Here is a 17,804-nt window from a genome sequence, read left to right as displayed (position 1 = left end):
CCAATTCATCTGGGTTTTCTGATTTCTTGTGCAATTGTTCATTTTGATCCTTCGTAATCAATTTTCATTTCTGTTAAGCTGGTATTGTTGTCCCCTCTTTCAGTTATGATTATAGTAATGGGAGTCTTCTCTCTTCAGTCATTCTAGATTTTCTAAACATTTGTGAACTTTTAAAAACTTTTCATAAAACTAGCTTTCAGTTTCATTTATTTTGGGGTATTTTTCCTATTTGATATCTTTACTCTTTTCCCAGTGACTTAAGGAGGGAGGTTAGATTTGACCTAGGTATTTACTTTTTTTTTTTTTAAGATTTTTTTTATTTGACAGAGAGAGACACAGTGAGAGAGGGAACACAAGCAGGGGGAGTGGGAGAGGGAGAAGCAGGCTTCCTGCTGAGCAGGGAGCCCGATGTGGGGCTCAATCCCAGGACCCTGGGATCACGACCTGAGCTGAAGGCAGACGCCCAACGACTGAGCCACCCAGCCGCCCCTAGATATTTGCTTTTAATTATAGGCACTTTAAGCTTCAAAAGTTTTCCTCTAATCATTAATTGCTTGTCATAAATTTTGATATGTTGTGTTATTCACAAGATATTTTCCAGTTTCCCTTTTCATTTTTGATGTGTTATTTAGGAATGTTTTGTTTAAATTCCACATGTTTTTGAGTTTCCCATTTTTCTTTCTGTTACTTCTAATTTTATTATGGATAGGCAAAACTTTTCTTAAAAAAAAATTTATTTGAGAGAGAGAGAGCATACGTGTGCAAGCAGGAGGAGGGGCAGCGGGAAAGGGAAAGAGAATCTCAGACTCCCAACTGAGCACAGAGCCCAACTCAGGGCTCTCAGTCTCACAACCCTGAGATTATGACTTGAGCTGAAATCAAGAGTCAGCCACTTAACTGAAGCCATCCAGGTGCCCCAATAATAAATAAATCTTAAAAAATAAAGAACTTTCTATTTCTCCCCTCAATCCTGTCAATTGTTGCTTCAAGGCATATGTGTTCATAGTTGTGTCTTCTTGTAGGCAGACCCTTTTATCAACATATGAGGTTTCTTTGTCTCCTGTAAGAAGTACTGATGTAAAGCCTATTTGGTCTCATAATTAGTATAGCCATCCAGCTCTTTGATGACTACGGTATGCAATATACTTTTCCATCCTTTTATTTTCAACCTATTTATATATTTGGATTTGTTATCAGTTTGTTGTAATTGAATACAGTTATACCATATTTTCTACCCATTCTGCCAATGTCTGCCTTTTAGTTGAAAAGTCTAATCCATTTGCATTTAATATGTAATAACTGAAGACTTGCTTCTACCATTTTCTACTTGTTTTCTATATACACTGTATCTTCTTTACTTTTCTGTCCCTAGTTGGTTTCCTTTCTGTCCGTTGATTTTTTTATAGTTTATCATTTCACTCCTTTTTTATTTCCTATTCATTATACCATTTAGTCATTTTCTTAGCATTTATCCTGTAGACTTCAATTAAAAATTTGTATTTATGATGAACTAGTTTGAAATAAAACCATCTTTATTCAGGGGTCCCAAGACCACCCTCAGTTTCAATGATTTGCCAGAAGGATTCACAGACATCAGAAAAGCTGTTGTACTCATTTTTTTTTTTCCAGTGACAGGATACAGATTAAAATCATTAAATGCCAGATATTCCAGGACTAGAGGTAATCTACCAGGAGCTGGTTAAGGGCCTACACTTTGTTTGGAATGGGCAGGGCTTAAACATTTCAGACCTGCTGAGTCACACCTTCACTGTACAGCAATTTAGCTTTAATAGTATAGAAAAGTTTAGCTCCTATAACTGCTCCAACCTTCTTTTCTAATGTTTTAGTCCCAGATCATATCCTTATACATTGTGTGCCCTTTAAATAGGTTTATAATTATGTTTTACGCAGGTCTTTAAAGACATCGCAAAAAAGGAGGAACAACAAACACAAAATACAGTATTACTGGATTATATATTTGCCTTTCAGTTGCCTTCACCATTGTTCTTTATTTCTTTTAGCTTTATTGAGATATTATTGACATGTAACACATTAGTTTTAGGTGTACAACATGATTTAATATATGTGTATATTGCAAAATGATTATTACCAAAATAAATTCAGTTAACATCCATCACCTTCTTCTGATAACTTTTAAGATTTACCATCTTAGCCACTTTCAAACATACAACACAGTATCAAGTATAATTACTATGCTATACATTAATATCCTCTTGACTTACTTTATAATTGGAAATTTGTACCTTCCTTGGCCACGTTCATCCATTTCGCCCACCCACATTCCACCCCCCCCCACCTGCCCCAGAAACCACCACTATGTTGTATCTGTGAGGTTGTTTTGTTTTTTAAGTCTTAATTCCAGATATAAGTGAGATCATTGAGTATTTTTCTTTGATTTACTTCAGCTAGCATAATGCCCTCGAGGTCAATTCAAGTAGTTGCAAATGGCACAATTTCCTTACCTTTTTATGGCAGAATAATATTCCATTCTGTATACACACCAAATTTTCCTTAACCATTCAACCATCAGTGAACATTTATTTTGTTTCCATGCCTTGTGTATTTTAGATAATGCTGCAGTGAACATATGGGGTGCAGAAATCTTTCTGAAAGCTTTCATTTCCTTCAGATAAATAGAGGTGGAATTGCTTAGATCATACGGTGGTTCTATTTTTAAATCTTTGAGGAACCTCCATAGTGTTTTCCATAGCTGCTGCACCAGTTTACATTCCCAACAGTGCAGAAGGTTTCCCTTTTCTCCACATCTCACCAACACTTGTTATTTGTTGTCTTTTTGATAACAGTCATTCTAACAGGTATAAGGCAGTATCTCATTGTGGTTTTGAATTGCATTTCTGTGACAATTAATGATATGGAGCACCTTTTCATGTATTTGTTAACCATTTATATTTTTGGGGAAAATGTCTATTCAGATCCTCTGCCCATTTTTTAATTGGATTATGTCTTTTTTTATACTGAGTTGTAAGAGTCCTTTATGTATTTTGGATATTTAACCCCTTATGAGATAAATGATTTGCACCTATTTTTAGTGGTTGATCCAGAGCTTAATGTATACATCTAATGAGAAACAGCTTTCCATATATACTAAAATCCCATGAGATAGAGAAGTGTTACTTGTCTTTTAAAAAGTATGAGAACAAAAAGGGGAACCCTCCTACACTGTTGGTGGGAATGCAACTGGTGCAGCCACTCTGGAAAACAGTATGGAGTTTCCTCAAAAAGTTGAAAATGGAGCTACCCTACGACCCAGCAACTCCACTACTGGGCATTTACCCCAAAAATACAAATGTAGTGATCCAAAGGGGCACCTGTACCCCAATGTTTATAGCAGCAATGTCCACAATAGCCAAACTATGGAAAAAGCCCGGATGTCCATCAACAGATGAATGGATAAAGATGATGTGGTGTATACACACACACACACACACACAATGGAATATTACACAGCCATCAAAAATGGAAATCTTGCCATTTGCAGTGACGTGGATTGAACTGTTTTGCTGAGCAACATAAGTCAATCAGAGGGCGCCTGGGTGGCTCAATCATTAAGCGTCTGCCTTCAGCTCAGGTCATGATCCCAGGGTCCTGGGATCGAGCCCCACATTGGGCTCCCTGCTCCGTGGGAAGCCTGCTTCTCCCTCTCCCACTCCCCCTGCTTGTGTTCCCTCTCTCACTGTGTCTCTCTCTGTCAAATAAATAAATAAAAAATCTTTAAAAAATAAGTCAATCAGAGATAATTATCATATGATCTCACGGATATGTGGAATTTAGGAAACAAAACAGGATCATAGGGGAAGAGAGGAAAAAAACAAGACGAAACCAGAGAGGGAGACAAACCATAAGAGACTCTTAATCATAAACAATCTGGAGGCGCCTGGGTGGCTCAGTCATTAAGCATCTGCCTTTGTCTCAGGTCATGATCCCAGGCCCTGCATCAGGCTCCCTGCTCCGCAGGAAGCCTGCTTCTCCTCTCCCACTCTCCCTGCTTGTGTTCCCTCTCTCGCTGTGTCTCTGTGTGTCAGATAAATAAATAAAATCTTTAAAAAAAAAACAATCTGAGGGTTGCTGGAGGGGAGGGGGATGGAAGGATGGGGTGACTGGGCGATGGACATTAAGGAGGGCATGTGATATAATGAGCACTGGGTATTATGTAAGACTGATGAATCACAGGCCTATACCTCTGAAACCAATAATATATATTAATTGAATTTAAATTTTTTAAAAAAGTACGAGAACAAAAGAAAACCTGTCATAGCTTTTGTTGTTTTAATCTTATAATTTTCAGTAAGCTCTACACCCAGCATGGTGCTTGAACTCACAACCCCAAGATCAGAGCCACATGCTATGCCTACTGAGCCAGCCAGTTGCTCCTTATTTACTGTTTTTTATTTTTTTGATTTGATATTGTGGATTTGAAGTACCAGCTATATTCATTTACTTAGCCCAATTTGGCTTTGCTTTTACCCACCTCCTTTGTGTTACTAGCAGAAATATTATACTTTTATATGTTATAGGCCCAATAATATATTATTTTATACAGTTGATATTCAAAATGGTTAAGTGAAAAGGGAAAAAATACATGTATATACTGCCTGTGAAAATCACTCACTCACCTCCAGTGAGTCTTTCAGTCTTTTACCAAAACTTCGCTGTTTTTGAGAATGTCCTTAGGCTTGAATTTATCCATGGTTACAAATGAAGTAATTTCCTTTGGAGAGGGATATACAGCTCTCTTGTCTGTGGCCTGCTTCTCCCCCTGGATGAAATCACAGAGCCACAGATCTAGTGCTTGGGACAATAGCATGCTTCACTCTGAGTCACACCTCTGCTTTTAGGAACTGAGTACTTGGTAGATTGGGGGTGGGGTGGGGTACAGCAGCCAGAAGTTGCAATGTGCTCTCGGCATGATCCATGATCCTCTCCCATGATCCAAGGCAGACAACTAGAACCCCGGTATTCTTACCACTGCCACACCCAGGGCACATATTACATTTCGTGTGTGGCTGTTAGACAGAAGAAAATCTCTATCCCTTAGCTGCATTTTCCTGAGCAATAGGCAGGTGGGGGCAGGATGAGAAATGTTGATGTCCTGCTCCTCCCAGAAAGATGGCTATCTATCTGGGAGCAAGGGTTGATGAGTGGTGAGGAAGCCTTGACTGTACCAGTATGGAATAGAGGATTTTTCTCAGATGGAATGAACAAGGAAGGGTTTGGTTCAGATACCGTAGAATTTCAGCTTGTAATAAGTTTTAGCAGATTTTCTTGAACAAATGTTTTTTTCATTTGCTATATATTTTTATATATAATTTTCACCAGTTTTGACGGAGGAGCATGTGATCGGAGTTCCTCACGCTGTCATGGCAGAAATGGAATTCCCAGACCAATTCTTTACAGTTCTAAGCATGGACCATGTAAGTTGCTGGATCTGTCTCCTTTGTGAACATTTCCTTTTTCTGAACCTTCCTACCAAATAGAGCCTGCCCCACATTCCCATAGTTTTTCACTTTCTGGTGAGAGTTGGAACCACACATAACAGTATAACTCCTGTGTGCCTATCTGTTCTACAGATCTTCTACCCTTGGCCTACCAGGTTACTATTTAGTCTACCTGCCATAATGCAATTCTTTTCTTTTTTCTCAAAAATATTTCCTTCAATTTCACCTATATACGGTTTGTTGTTTCAGGAATTGGTGACATTCAGGGATGTGGTCATCAACTTCTCTCAAGAGGAATGGGAATATCTGGATTCAGCTCAGAGGGACTTGTATTGGGATGTGATGATGGAGAACTATAGCAACTTGGTCTCACTGGGTAAATTTATCTGCTTCATATAATTTAGAATATGCGCTATTGAATATCAGTTGCTTTTTAGTAAACCCAAGGCTATCTTACAAGAAAGTAGGTACCTGTTTCCAGAGGCATGGTTGAACATTGGGTTGTAAATGACACCTCCATTAAGCACATTCATCATTCTTCATGATGTTTGTATCTTCTTAGTCCCTTCATATTTCTGCTTTCCCTGATACCCAGGGAGTTTAATTTGAATTTTAGAAGACATAAAACACATCCTTTGAGATAGCTCTTATATTGGGTTCGAAGTCAGAATTGCTACAAATGCTTTGCTATTTTCTATCCCACCTTCTTGAAGAGTAGCTAGGAAACTGTGTCCTGATTTGTTATGATTATTAAAAGAATGCATAATTTGTATGTTAGATGGATAAACAGAATTCATGTTCATTGCCTCACATGTACGGTCTTATACCTGTTTTGTGGTTGAAGAACTTCGCATTTAACATTGTCAGTATTCCAATAAGGATCTTTTAATGTTTTAGAAAGCTGCCTGTTTTCCTGTCAGATCACATAGATCTTGGCATGTACCAGGTTCTATTCTAAGCACTTTTCATATATTGAATCTTTTAATTCTTCAGTAATCCTATGACATGAATACTTGTTGTATTATTTTGCTAAGACAAAAAGTATTTAGGCAACTTCTCCAGGATTACACAGCTAATTAGTATCAAAAGGAGGTTTTCTACCCAAGTAGTCCGACACAAAAGCTGATGTTATTAACTGGTACAATAAATTGCCTCACAAGACAAAGAGTTGGAATGGGTTTGAATAAAGATCTCTTTATATAATTCTGTGGTCACTCTAAGGTGAATGGTCTTTCAATCTCCTCACATTTCTTTTCTCTGAAATCTATCAGTATCAATTCAACTTCATTTATCAAAACTTAACCAATTCTCGTAAGTGTTTTATATAATTGTAGTTCTTTTTTTTATACCTTATGTTACATTCCTTTGTCATAAGCAGGTTGTTCTTTTTTTTTTTTTTTTAAAGATTTTTTTTATTTATTCATGAGAGACAGAGAGAGGCAGAGGGAGAAGCAGGCTCCCAAAGAGCAGGGAGCCCGATGGCGGGACTCGATCCCAGGACCCCGGGATCATGACCCGAGCCGAAGGCAGACGCTTAACCATCTGAGCCACCCAGGTGCCCATATTGTTCCATTTTTAAGCCATTTGTGATCACCTTATTGGAGGAAGGGAAGCTGTTCTGGAGGATCGTAAGGGATATGACAAGAACAGAGGGCCAGGTGAGTGAGGGCTGGTAAGAGAGGGAAAGCCATCACCAGAGTAAAAAGCCCAGCTTCTCTGGGAAGAGGTGTGGGTCCTTGTGATGTTTTTGGGAAACTCCCTTTAAAGCCCTGTGGAAAAAAGCCCAACACTTGGGGAAGCCAATTAAGGTCTTCCCTAGTGCAACCAACATTTTTTCCATGTTGCTTTCTATTTGGATTTATATAAATTCTCTTGACAAAAAACCATGGTCATTTATATACTCAACATTTAATCACTGTCTACACTGAGATAAATATTATGGTAGACCTATCAGTACAATGGTGAGAAAAAATGATACAGTTCTTGCTTTACGGAATTGACTCACTAGTGAGATGTATAATAAACAGGAAAACAAATAATTAGAAAATGTATCATATATAGTGGTAAGTGCTATAAAGAAAAGTAAAAAATAACAACAAAGGAATAAAGAATGAGGGAGAAAGCAAATTCACACAGTATGGTCAGAAGGGTATCTCTGTGAGGGGCGCCTGGGTGGTTCAGTCGGTTAAGTATCCTACTCTTGCTCTCACCTCAAGTTTTGATCTCAGCGTTGTGAGTTCAAGCCCCGAGGGAGCCTACTTAAAAAAAAAGAAAAAGAAAAATCTGTTGTCTTAGCTTCTCATTCTGTGAATATATAGTTCCTTATTAATAATTAGCCTGATGATTTTTACAATTAAAAATCTTCATTTAGATCAGTGTTTTCTTCTAAATCCCTCATTCCTTCTGCATTTATTAGTTGCCCTCATGTTCTGTTACCAGCAAGAATGTTTATGTTCTTCCTACGATTGTAACTGATTAGCGACTAAAAATGGTGCATCTGAAATTTTCTGACTTTCTCTTGTTTATGTCTCATTTTTTTTTTATTGGTTTTTGATTCAGTTTACTTTAGCTCACCAGTCTTAATTCTTGATGCCCAGTTGTATGGATATCAAGAAATTTCTTATGGTGATTTTTGTGTGTCTCTGACTCAGTCCTTTAATCTTTAAATTTATTCTTGCTTTTTGAGACTTTCCCAGCCTCACCCTATACCTTCCTTATCCCAGACCAGACACCTGAATTGGTGAAAAGTGTGTTCTTCTGGTCTAAGTTTGTGGTTTCTGTTGTAGTTTAAAAAAAATCAATACTAGGTATTAATTTTACTTATTTATTTAGCATATTTTAGTACACAAAGGTTTTTTTCCCCTTTTGATTCTTGTATTGTCAAATGGTGGTCTCCCTTAGCTCCTTCAGGTGATTTGTGTGTCCTGTAAGAATGATGCAACAGCTAAAGCATGTCTCCATGCCTTCCATCCTCACACCATAGTAGTGTGTCTATATTCAGATTTCTTGCTTTCTGTCACAACAATCAAGGGCACATCTCCCTTCCCTACACCACATCATGAGTCGGATCTTTCTTTTAGGAGCCCTAGCTTGTTACATGTTTTACTACCACAACCTGAGCAATGGGCATGCTTATGATTTTTTGTTTCGTGGGAGGTGAGTCTCTAACAAGTTTTATCTGTCTAGCAAATTGGTCTTTTTCAATTTTTATGGCTCCTGGGGTTTCTAATATCTATTTACCTAGAAAATAATTCACCCTTTTCATTCAGTAATTCAACATTTTCAAATTGATTAGCATAGCAGTCTTTTTTTTTTTTTAAGATTTTATTTATTTATGTGAGAGCGAGAGAAACAGCATGAGAGGGGAGAGGGTCAGAGGGAGAAGCAGGCTCCCCGCTGAGCTGGGAGCCCAACGTGGGGCTCGATCCCAGGACTCCGGGATCATGACCCGAGCTGAAGGCAGTCGCTTAACCAACTGAGCCACCCAGGCGCCCTGATTAGCATAGCAGTCTTAAAACATTTTAGAAAATACCTTCTCTGATGGTTTTCTCTTTTATCATTTTATTTTTTATATTTGTTATTTATATTTTTTCTATGTTTTCTAGCTATATCTGATTCTGTATTTATTGAATTCCCCCCTCACCTTTTTTTAAGGTCACTTTGTTGTTTCCTATCTTCTTCTTTTTTTTTTTTTAAAGATTTTATTTTATTTATTTGACAGAGAGAGAGAGAGAGAGACAGCTAGAGAGGGAACACAAGCAGGGGGAGTGGGAGAGGGAGAAGCAGGCTCCTGGCCGAGCAGGGAGCCCAATGCGGGGCTCGATCCCAGGACCCTGGGATCATGACCTGAGCTGAAGGCAGACGCTTAACGACTGAGCCACCCAGGCGCCCCTGTTTCCTATCTTCTTGATTGGGATGTATACATTACTTATTTTCATTTTCTCCTTATTAACATAAATATTTAAATCCTTACTTTTTGTGTGACTAATGCTGACTTCCATAGATTTTATTTTTTTAAAGATTTTATTTATTTATTTATTTATTTGAGAGAGAGAGAAACAGCATGAGAGGGGAGAGGGTCAGAGGGAGAAGCAGGCTCCCCACTGAGCTGGGAGCCCAATGCGGGACTCAATCCTAGGACTCCGGGATCATGACCTGAGCCGAAGGCAGTCGCTTAACCAACTGAGCCACCCAGGCGCCCTAGATTTTAATATATAATACAGTTGACCTTTCAACAACACAGGTTTGAACTGTGTGGGTCCACTTAAACGTGAATTTTTTTTTTTAATATTTTATTTATTTATTTATTTGAGAGAGAGAGAGAGAGCAGGAGAGGGGGGAGGGTTAGAGGGAGAAGCAGACTCCCTGCCGAGCAGGGAGCCCGATGTGGGACTCGATCCAGGGACTCCAGGATCATGACCCGAGCCGAAGGCAGTCGCCCAACCAACTGAGCCACCCAGGCGCCCCTAAACGTGAATTTTTTGATAAAGGTAGTACAGTACTGTAAATGTATTTTTCTTTCTTTTTTTTTTTTAAGATTATATTTATTTGACAGCAGAAGCAAGGGAAGTGGCAGGCAAAGGGAGAGGGAGAAGCAGGCTTCCTGCAGCAGGGAGCCCAATGTGGGGCTCAATCCCAGGACTCTGGGATCATGACCTGAGCCTAAGGCAGATGCTCAGCTGACTGAGCCCCCCAGGTGCCCTCTTACGTTTTTCTTAACATTTTTTCTTTAGCTTACTTTATTGTATGAATACAGTACCTAATACATATAGCATATAAAATATGTATTAATCAACTGTTACTGGAAAGGCTTCCAGGCAGTAGTAGGCTATTAATAGTTTGGGGTGAGTCAGAAGTTATATGATGATTTTTGATTGTGCAGGGCAATGGCACCCTAATCCCAGTTTCAAGGGTCAACTGTATTTTCAATGGGATCATTCTCTGAAATTTTTGTAATATCACATTTCCACATTTGGTAGAAAGTTTTTTTTTTTTTCATTTCTAGGTAGAAGTGCTTTTTAATTTACTAATACTGGCGTTCATTTACAGTTTTATTATTCTAATCAAATAATGATTGCATTATTATACTTTTGTTACTTATAACATAATTCAGTCACAGGAAATTATTTTTGCCCTGTTTCATGGAATGTTTATCATTCATTTTGGATTTTCCTCAGGTTATCCCCTCATCTAATTGCCAATCTCCAGCCAATGTTCAACAGATTGTTTTTTACATTCTTGCCCACCTATACCACCTTTTCCACATCATTCTGTTAGCTTTTTCCCCTTTCAGAATTGCATAAGCTTTATAGTATGATTTATACCTACTATAATATCGAAAATATTCTGAAACTGCTTTGCAGAGTGTAACAATCGTTGACTTTGAGTATAGGAAAATGAAAGATCACGAAGGAAACATTTAAATATAGACTAGGATTTCAGTAGGATAGATGTGTGATAGTGAAAAAGCTAATGAAGAACAGTAAATAAAATTCCTCATCTTTATTGACAGGTGGGGTAAAGAAAATCATGGTTATGCGTAGCAGGGAATTAACAGCAGTGATGGAGACAGTATATGTAAGTGGAGAGTCAATTAGAAAAAAATCATTCATAAACACTACTTGTGTGTGTGTATAAATCACTGCAGTATAGTGTGAGGGTTGGAAGGAACAGAGGCACACTTAAACTACTGCATCATTCTTACGTGTACATAACTGTTTTGATGATCAGTTGTGTTACCCAGTGACTGATCTTTATAATATTTCCTTTTTGTCTTATTTAGATTCTTTTCATCAAGTGATTTAATTTCCCTGTAATTATCAACTTAAATGTCCCTGGGGCTTGTTATTCAGTGGCATATAATGATTATATTTCTCCTTTTGGAATTTAAGGAATAAGGCTAAACAGCATAACAACAGAAAATTACTGAATACACAACTAAAAAAAATAATGTGAGGCAACTAGAGCAACGATATTGGAACAGAAACAAATACAAACTTACGATCAGTTAGTACCTCATTTCTGAGGGTAGTAACTTTTAGATCTGGACGGTAAAATGTGGGTGGTATATAAGTGGTATATAAAGAACCCATTTCTAAGCAATGAAACATCCTGTGGGTGGAAATTATGTTTGTTGTAAGAGCTCAAAAAAAGATTAGGTGAAAAGGAATAATGGATTAAGATGAGGTCTTACAAGCACCTTGTTATCCACAGTAAAGTATTTGGATTCTCTTGTTAAAAAAAAAACAAACCAGGGCACCTGGGTGGCTCAGTTGGTTAAGTGTATGCCTTCGGCTCAGGTCATGATCTCAGGGTCCTGGGATCGAGTCCCATGTCGGGCTCCCTGCTCAGTGGGGAGTCTGCTTGTCCCTCTGCCTCCGCTGCTCCCCCTGCTCATGCTGTCTCTCTCTCACTTGCTCTCTATCTCAAATAATAAAAATAAAATAAAAAGTCTTAAAAATAGAAACCAACCAACCTCAGGTGCTTGGGTGGCTCAGTCAGGTAAGTGTCCGACTCGATCTCAGTTCAGGTCTTGATCATAGGGTCGTGAGTTCAAACCCCGCATTGGGCTCCCCAACAAAAAACAAAACCAAAATTGTTAGTATGTGTAGATTATCAAATTATGATCTGCATTAGCTATATCTATACATGATATTGATAACTAGTTCTACATCTGTAGATGTTGGTCAGTTTACCTGGATTGGTTCCCAAACATTAGTACAGTCAACAAGCTTACTAAGTGATGATCAACACCTAAATGTCAGACCCATTGACTTTATCTGTTTCCCTTATCACAAACCTCACAATCTTACATTATGCTTTCATCATTCTCTGATCTTTCTTAAGACTTCATTGAGGTATTTTAGTCATTCACTTGTATTGTTTGTATTTGCAGTTTTTCTCCTTTGCATCGTATAATTGTTTCATTTTTATGGCACATGAAAACAAAAATTGTGTTTCTTTTTCCCCTCTCTTTCAGATTTGGAGTCCAAGTATGACACAAAGACTAGAAAGGACATCACTGGTTCTCAGTGGAAAGTAACAGAAAGTAAATTCATTGGTCTTGAGAGCTCCATTTTTAGAAATGAATGGCAAAGCAAAAGCAAGACTGAAGTACAAAGACCTGAAGTGGGATATTTCAGCCAAATGAAAATCAACTCTGAAAAAGTGTCCAATTACAAACATCATAAGTCTCTTATATCACATCAGAGAATTCATGATAGCAAGAAGCCCCATGCATATAAGGCATATGGGAAGGTCCTTAGCTGTGACTTAAATTTTGATGAATATGAGAGAATACATACTGGTGAGAAAACCTATCAATATAATGCATATTGGAAAACCTTTGGAGATGACCCACATACCCTACAACTGAATATACATAGTGGTGTGAAACCTTGTAAATATATGGAATATGAGAATGCATTTAGTTTTTATGAAGACCTTAGTAGACAGAAAATGCATGATGATCAGAAGTGCTATAAATGTAAGGAATATGAAAGGACCATTAGAAGAGTTGAAGAAATAACTCCACTTCAAATAATTCATGATGGTGAGAAACCCTATGAATGCACTTTCTGTGGAAAATCCTTTAGAGTGCATGCACAACTTACTCGACACCAGAAAATCCACACTGATGAGAAACCTTACAAATGTATGGAATGTGGCAAGGACTTTAGATTCCATTCACAGCTAACTGAACATCAGAGAATTCATACTGGTGAAAAACCATACAAATGTATACAGTGTGAGAAAGTCTTTAGAATTAGTTCACAGCTTATTGAACATCAGAGAATTCATACAGGTGAGAAACCTTATGCATGTAAAGAATGTGGGAAGACCTTTGGAGTCTGTAGAGAACTTGCTCGACATCAGAGAATTCATACCGGAAAGAAACCCTATGAATGCAAGGCATGTGGAAAGGTCTTTAGAAATAGTTCATCCCTGACTAGACATCAGAGAATTCATACTGGTGAGAAACCCTATAAATGCAAGGAATGTGGGAAAGCTTTTGGAGTAGGTAGTGAACTTACTCGACACCAGAGAATTCACAGTGGTCAGAAACCTTATGAATGTAAAGAGTGTGGAAAGTTCTTTAGACTTACATCAGCACTTATTCAACATCAGAGGATTCACAGTGGTGAAAAACCTTATGAATGTAAAGTATGTGGGAAGGCTTTCAGACATAGTTCAGCCCTTACTGAACATCAGAGAATTCATACTGGAGAGAAACCTTATGAATGCAAGGCATGTGGGAAGGCCTTTAGACATAGTTCATCCTTTACAAAACATCAGAGAATTCATACTGGTAAGAAACCCTATGAATGTAAGGAATGTCTCAGTGCCTTTAGCGTGGGTAAGCACCTTACTTGATGATAAAAAAGTTGTACTGGTGTTTTGTCTCAAATGAAAGACATGTACAAAAGCCTTTTGCATCTGAGTTTCACTGGGAAAGTCCATGCATTATAATATGAAGTAATCAAGGGGCCATTGTTCCTCTTATTGTTTCCAGACTTCCTGGCCCCTCTATTTAGAAGTAGAATTGCTCAGTGATAGGTGATGTATACTTGTTTTGTTAGATATTGCCAAATATTTGTTTTTATTTCTCCTTTTCATATCAGTTAACATTGTGAATATCCGTTTAGATAAGATGGTCCCTATTCATTTCTGATATGTATGGAAAATGTGTTTCACTAATTATTAGTCAATTTCACATGAATTTCTTTTCCAGGCATGTTTTGTTTACAGTTACTTTTGATGTTTGTGTTTTTGTTCTTTTGTCTTTTCATTGTTTTTGGCTTGTTAATTTGTAATATTATTCAAATAAATCTTTTGCATTCTAATTTTTTGTTACATATGATGTACTTTCCTTCCTCCAGAGAGTTAAAACTTCCAGTCACTTACTATGTTGTTTTAAAGTCTTATGACCCGGGGCGCCTGGGTGGCTCAGTCATTAAGTGGTCTGCCTTCGGCTCAGGTCATGATCCCAGGGTCCTGGGATCGAGCCCCGCATCGGGCTCCCTGCTCTGCGGGAGGCCTGCTTCTCCCTCTCCTACTCCCCCTACTTGTGTTCCCTCTCTCGCTGTGTCTCTCTCTGTCAAACAAATAAATAAAAATCTTTAAAAAAAAAAAAAAGTCTTATGACCCTGCATGGTATTTGTGCAGATTTGTTTTTGTTTAATTTTCTATTGTTTTTGTTTTAATGTTAGATAAGTAATTTCCTTCCCATTGTCATCATTGATTGATTTAAAATTTCTGTTTTGACATGACAGACTTGCCTAAATACCTACCACAACACAATTCCTTTAAAGAGCCTTTTGAGGGGCACTTGGGTGTCTCAGTCTTTAAGCGTCTGGCTTCGGCTCAGGTCATGATCTCGGGGTCCTGGGATCGAGCCCCACATCGGGCTCCCTGATCAGCTGGAAGCCTGCTGCTCCGTCTCCCACTCCCCCTGCGTGTGTTCCCTCTCTCGCCGTCTCTCTCTGTCAAATAAAAAATAAAGAGTCTTTTGACCTCTAGGCAGTACCAATGAGGATCCAAAAGAAAGGGTCACTTTTAAATATTTTGTAAAATTTACTAAGCCATTCTTATCTGTCTCTTAGATTTATTAAAGGAGGGGAAAATCTACAACTATTGCAATGATTATAAACTTAGTAAACTTATATTTGGAGGGTCTACAACTCTATTATTACCATGGCTTCAATTGGGCTTTGTATATTTATACTTTTTATTCCCTGTTAGTGTTGCCTTGCTGGGTTGTGGCAGCTTGACAATCAATATTTTAGAAAGGAAAGGAAAAGCAAAAGAAGAAAGAAAATTAGTGAACAGAGATAAAGTTGTAATTCTTAACTGTCCATTATCTCTTTCTTTAGTCAGGAGAGTTGACCTGGTTATGCAATTAATGTTAATTATGAGCCACTGGTTATTAGATGTTTATAAGAAAATTTACCTATTGTTTAGGTACATATGTATTTATGTATACATTTATGTATCATTTATTAGATTTTAATTTTTCAAATTGGTCTTCCCCAGAATTTTTGGACTCTAGTTTTGCATGACCCAGCAATAGTAATTAAGCCATTTTCTTATTGTATATATTGACCTTTTTCTTTAAATATTACTAATTAGTATTTTATTTAAATTAGCAGTTTTTAAAAATATATACTTAGAGGTGCCTGGGTGGCTCAGTTGGTTAAGCATCTGCCTTCGGCTCGGGTCATGATCTCAGGGTCCTGGGATCAAGCGCCACATCGGGCTCCCTGCTCAGCAGGGAGTCTGCTTCTCCCTCTCTCCGGTGTTTTTTCTTTTTTTTAAGATTTTATTTATTTATTTGAGAGAGAGAGAATGAGAGAGCACATGAGAGGGGGGAGGGTCAGAGGGAGAAGCAGGCTCCCCGCCGAGCAGGGAGCCCGATGCGGGACTCGATCCCGGGACTCCAGGATCATGACCTGAGCCGAAGGCAGTCGCTCAACCAACTGAGCCACCCAGGCGCCCCGGTGTTTTTTCTCTTGCTCACTCACTCTCTCTGAAGTAAATAAAATCTTAAAAAAAAAATTTTATATATATATATTTTTTTTCCTTTCCTTTTTCTTTTTGCTGGCTTGAACAAATTAAAACAATGAGTTATCTAGACCTTACATATACACTTAAAAAGAATGACAGAAACAAAATAACCATGTATCTTGGCATTTACTTTTTGAAATGATTAATAAATAAAAATTTAATAAATACAAGATACCCTTATTATGCCTCCCTTATTTGTAATTACAACTATATTTTGGTCACATTACATCAACATTTTTCTTTGAACTATGTTAAGAACTCCTGAAATTTCACAGACCGCTGGTACAATAAACCATAATGTAATTATTGCTATTAACGTTTTTTTTTTTTTGCTACTTCTCTGGTGATCAGATTGTTAAAACTTCATTCCTTTCCATTTTCATTTGGTACTTTATCCTTTCCACATTTTCCCTAGTCTACATAGAAGTTTTTGGGTTTTTCCCCCTAAATACAAAAGAATGTGCCAGACCTATCCTATTTATTGCTGCAGTGAACCATGAAATTAGCTTCCAATAATGGAATCCTTTTTCAGTTTAGTGGTGAAGAATTCTAATTAATAAATATAAAAGGGATGAGGAAGATAGGGAAACACTGTAATAACAGTAATAATTATACACAAAATTCACTGATGGTTACTAAAATATGAAGGTGACAGTTTAAAGAGAAACAGGCCATTAGAATTATATCAAAGTATCTATCCCAAATATATAATTACAAGGAGAAAACATTCCATATACCACCTTTTTGAAATGATCACCAGTAATAAGACACTGGCATATATACTACCCAAAGTGAGGCACTAAGAAGGGCATACCACAGGAATAGTATTCTGACTTAAGAAAAAAGAAAGAAAAGCATAACCATAATGTAATCATGAGGAAACTGCCGACAAACTGAAAATGAAGAACTTTCTATATAATAACTTACTCCAGAAATCCATGACCTTTCAAGGTCATGAGTGGCAAGGGTAGAATGAAAAACTCCCAAAAGAGTAGAGGAGACTGAGGCCATTTGACAACTAAATACAATGCAGGAATTTGGATTTGATCTTCGGAACATTAGTGGAGACTTGGTGAAATCCAAATAAAGCTGGTACTTTAGGGGCGCCTGGGTGGCTCAATCAGTTAAGCGCCCAACTCTTGATTTCGGCTCAGGTCATGATCTCAGGGTCATGGGCTTGAGCCTCACATCTGGCAGCACAGAGCCTGCTTGTCCCTCTCCCTCTGTTCTTCCCCCCAACTATCTCTAAAATAAATAAAATCTTAAAAAAAAAAAAAGCCAGTACTTAATTGATAGTACTATGCCAATGTTAATGTCCTGGTTTTGATCACTGTACTATGATAATGTAATATGTTAATATTATGCAAACTAGGAGAAGAATGTATGGAAATTCTGTATTCTTACAATTTTTCTGTAAGTCTAGAACTTTAAAAAAAATATATTGTTTGCAGCCAGAATGGAAAATAGACTGGATTTACCTTCCTGCCTAAAGTAACAAAACACTATAGATAAAATACAAGCAGCAATTGTTTTGAGATATTGAACATAAGACAACAGAAACACCTAACCAAGTGTAAACAAATATGATATCCATATTTTTGACTCCACTTATTTCCTAGTAGGCATTTCCACATCTCAGCACAGGGAGGAGGAATACAGGGGGAGCATCGCGATGCAAAGATGGAGATGAGGGTCCAGGGAGGCAGAGAAAGCTAGGTGCAGGGCAGACTACTAGAGCAAGTCTTGATCAGTGCATGGAGGTAA

General features: G+C 37.8%; 2 protein-coding genes across 3 annotated transcripts in view; one reads left to right on the top strand and one right to left on the bottom strand.

Moving 5' to 3' along the window:
• The window catches only part of LOC110590109 (zinc finger protein 14 homolog), a 525,303-nt gene that overhangs the window by 25,746 nt on the left and 481,753 nt on the right, over positions 1–17,804 (top strand). The window contains exons 3-5 of one of the 2 annotated variants that reach the window (XM_021700830.1): positions 5,359–5,453; positions 5,727–5,853; positions 12,457–14,219. In XM_021700830.1, the coding sequence (XP_021556505.1) occupies positions 5,400–5,453; positions 5,727–5,853; positions 12,457–13,850 (1,575 nt within the window). In that variant the 5' untranslated portion in view covers positions 5,359–5,399 and the 3' untranslated portion in view covers positions 13,851–14,219. Of the gene's footprint in view, positions 1–5,358; positions 5,454–5,726; positions 5,854–12,456; positions 14,220–17,804 lie in introns of those variants that run through there. The other variant, XM_044922190.1, reaches the window with a different exon arrangement.
• The window catches only part of LOC110590101 (zinc finger protein 382), a 382,742-nt gene that overhangs the window by 105,605 nt on the left and 259,333 nt on the right, over positions 1–17,804 (bottom strand). The window lies entirely within an intron of this gene.

Source organism: Neomonachus schauinslandi, chromosome 16, assembly GCF_002201575.2.
Source record: "Neomonachus schauinslandi chromosome 16, ASM220157v2, whole genome shotgun sequence".
NCBI lineage: Eukaryota > Metazoa > Chordata > Mammalia > Carnivora > Phocidae > Neomonachus > Neomonachus schauinslandi.
This window is presented reverse-complemented; position numbering and strand designations above follow the sequence as displayed.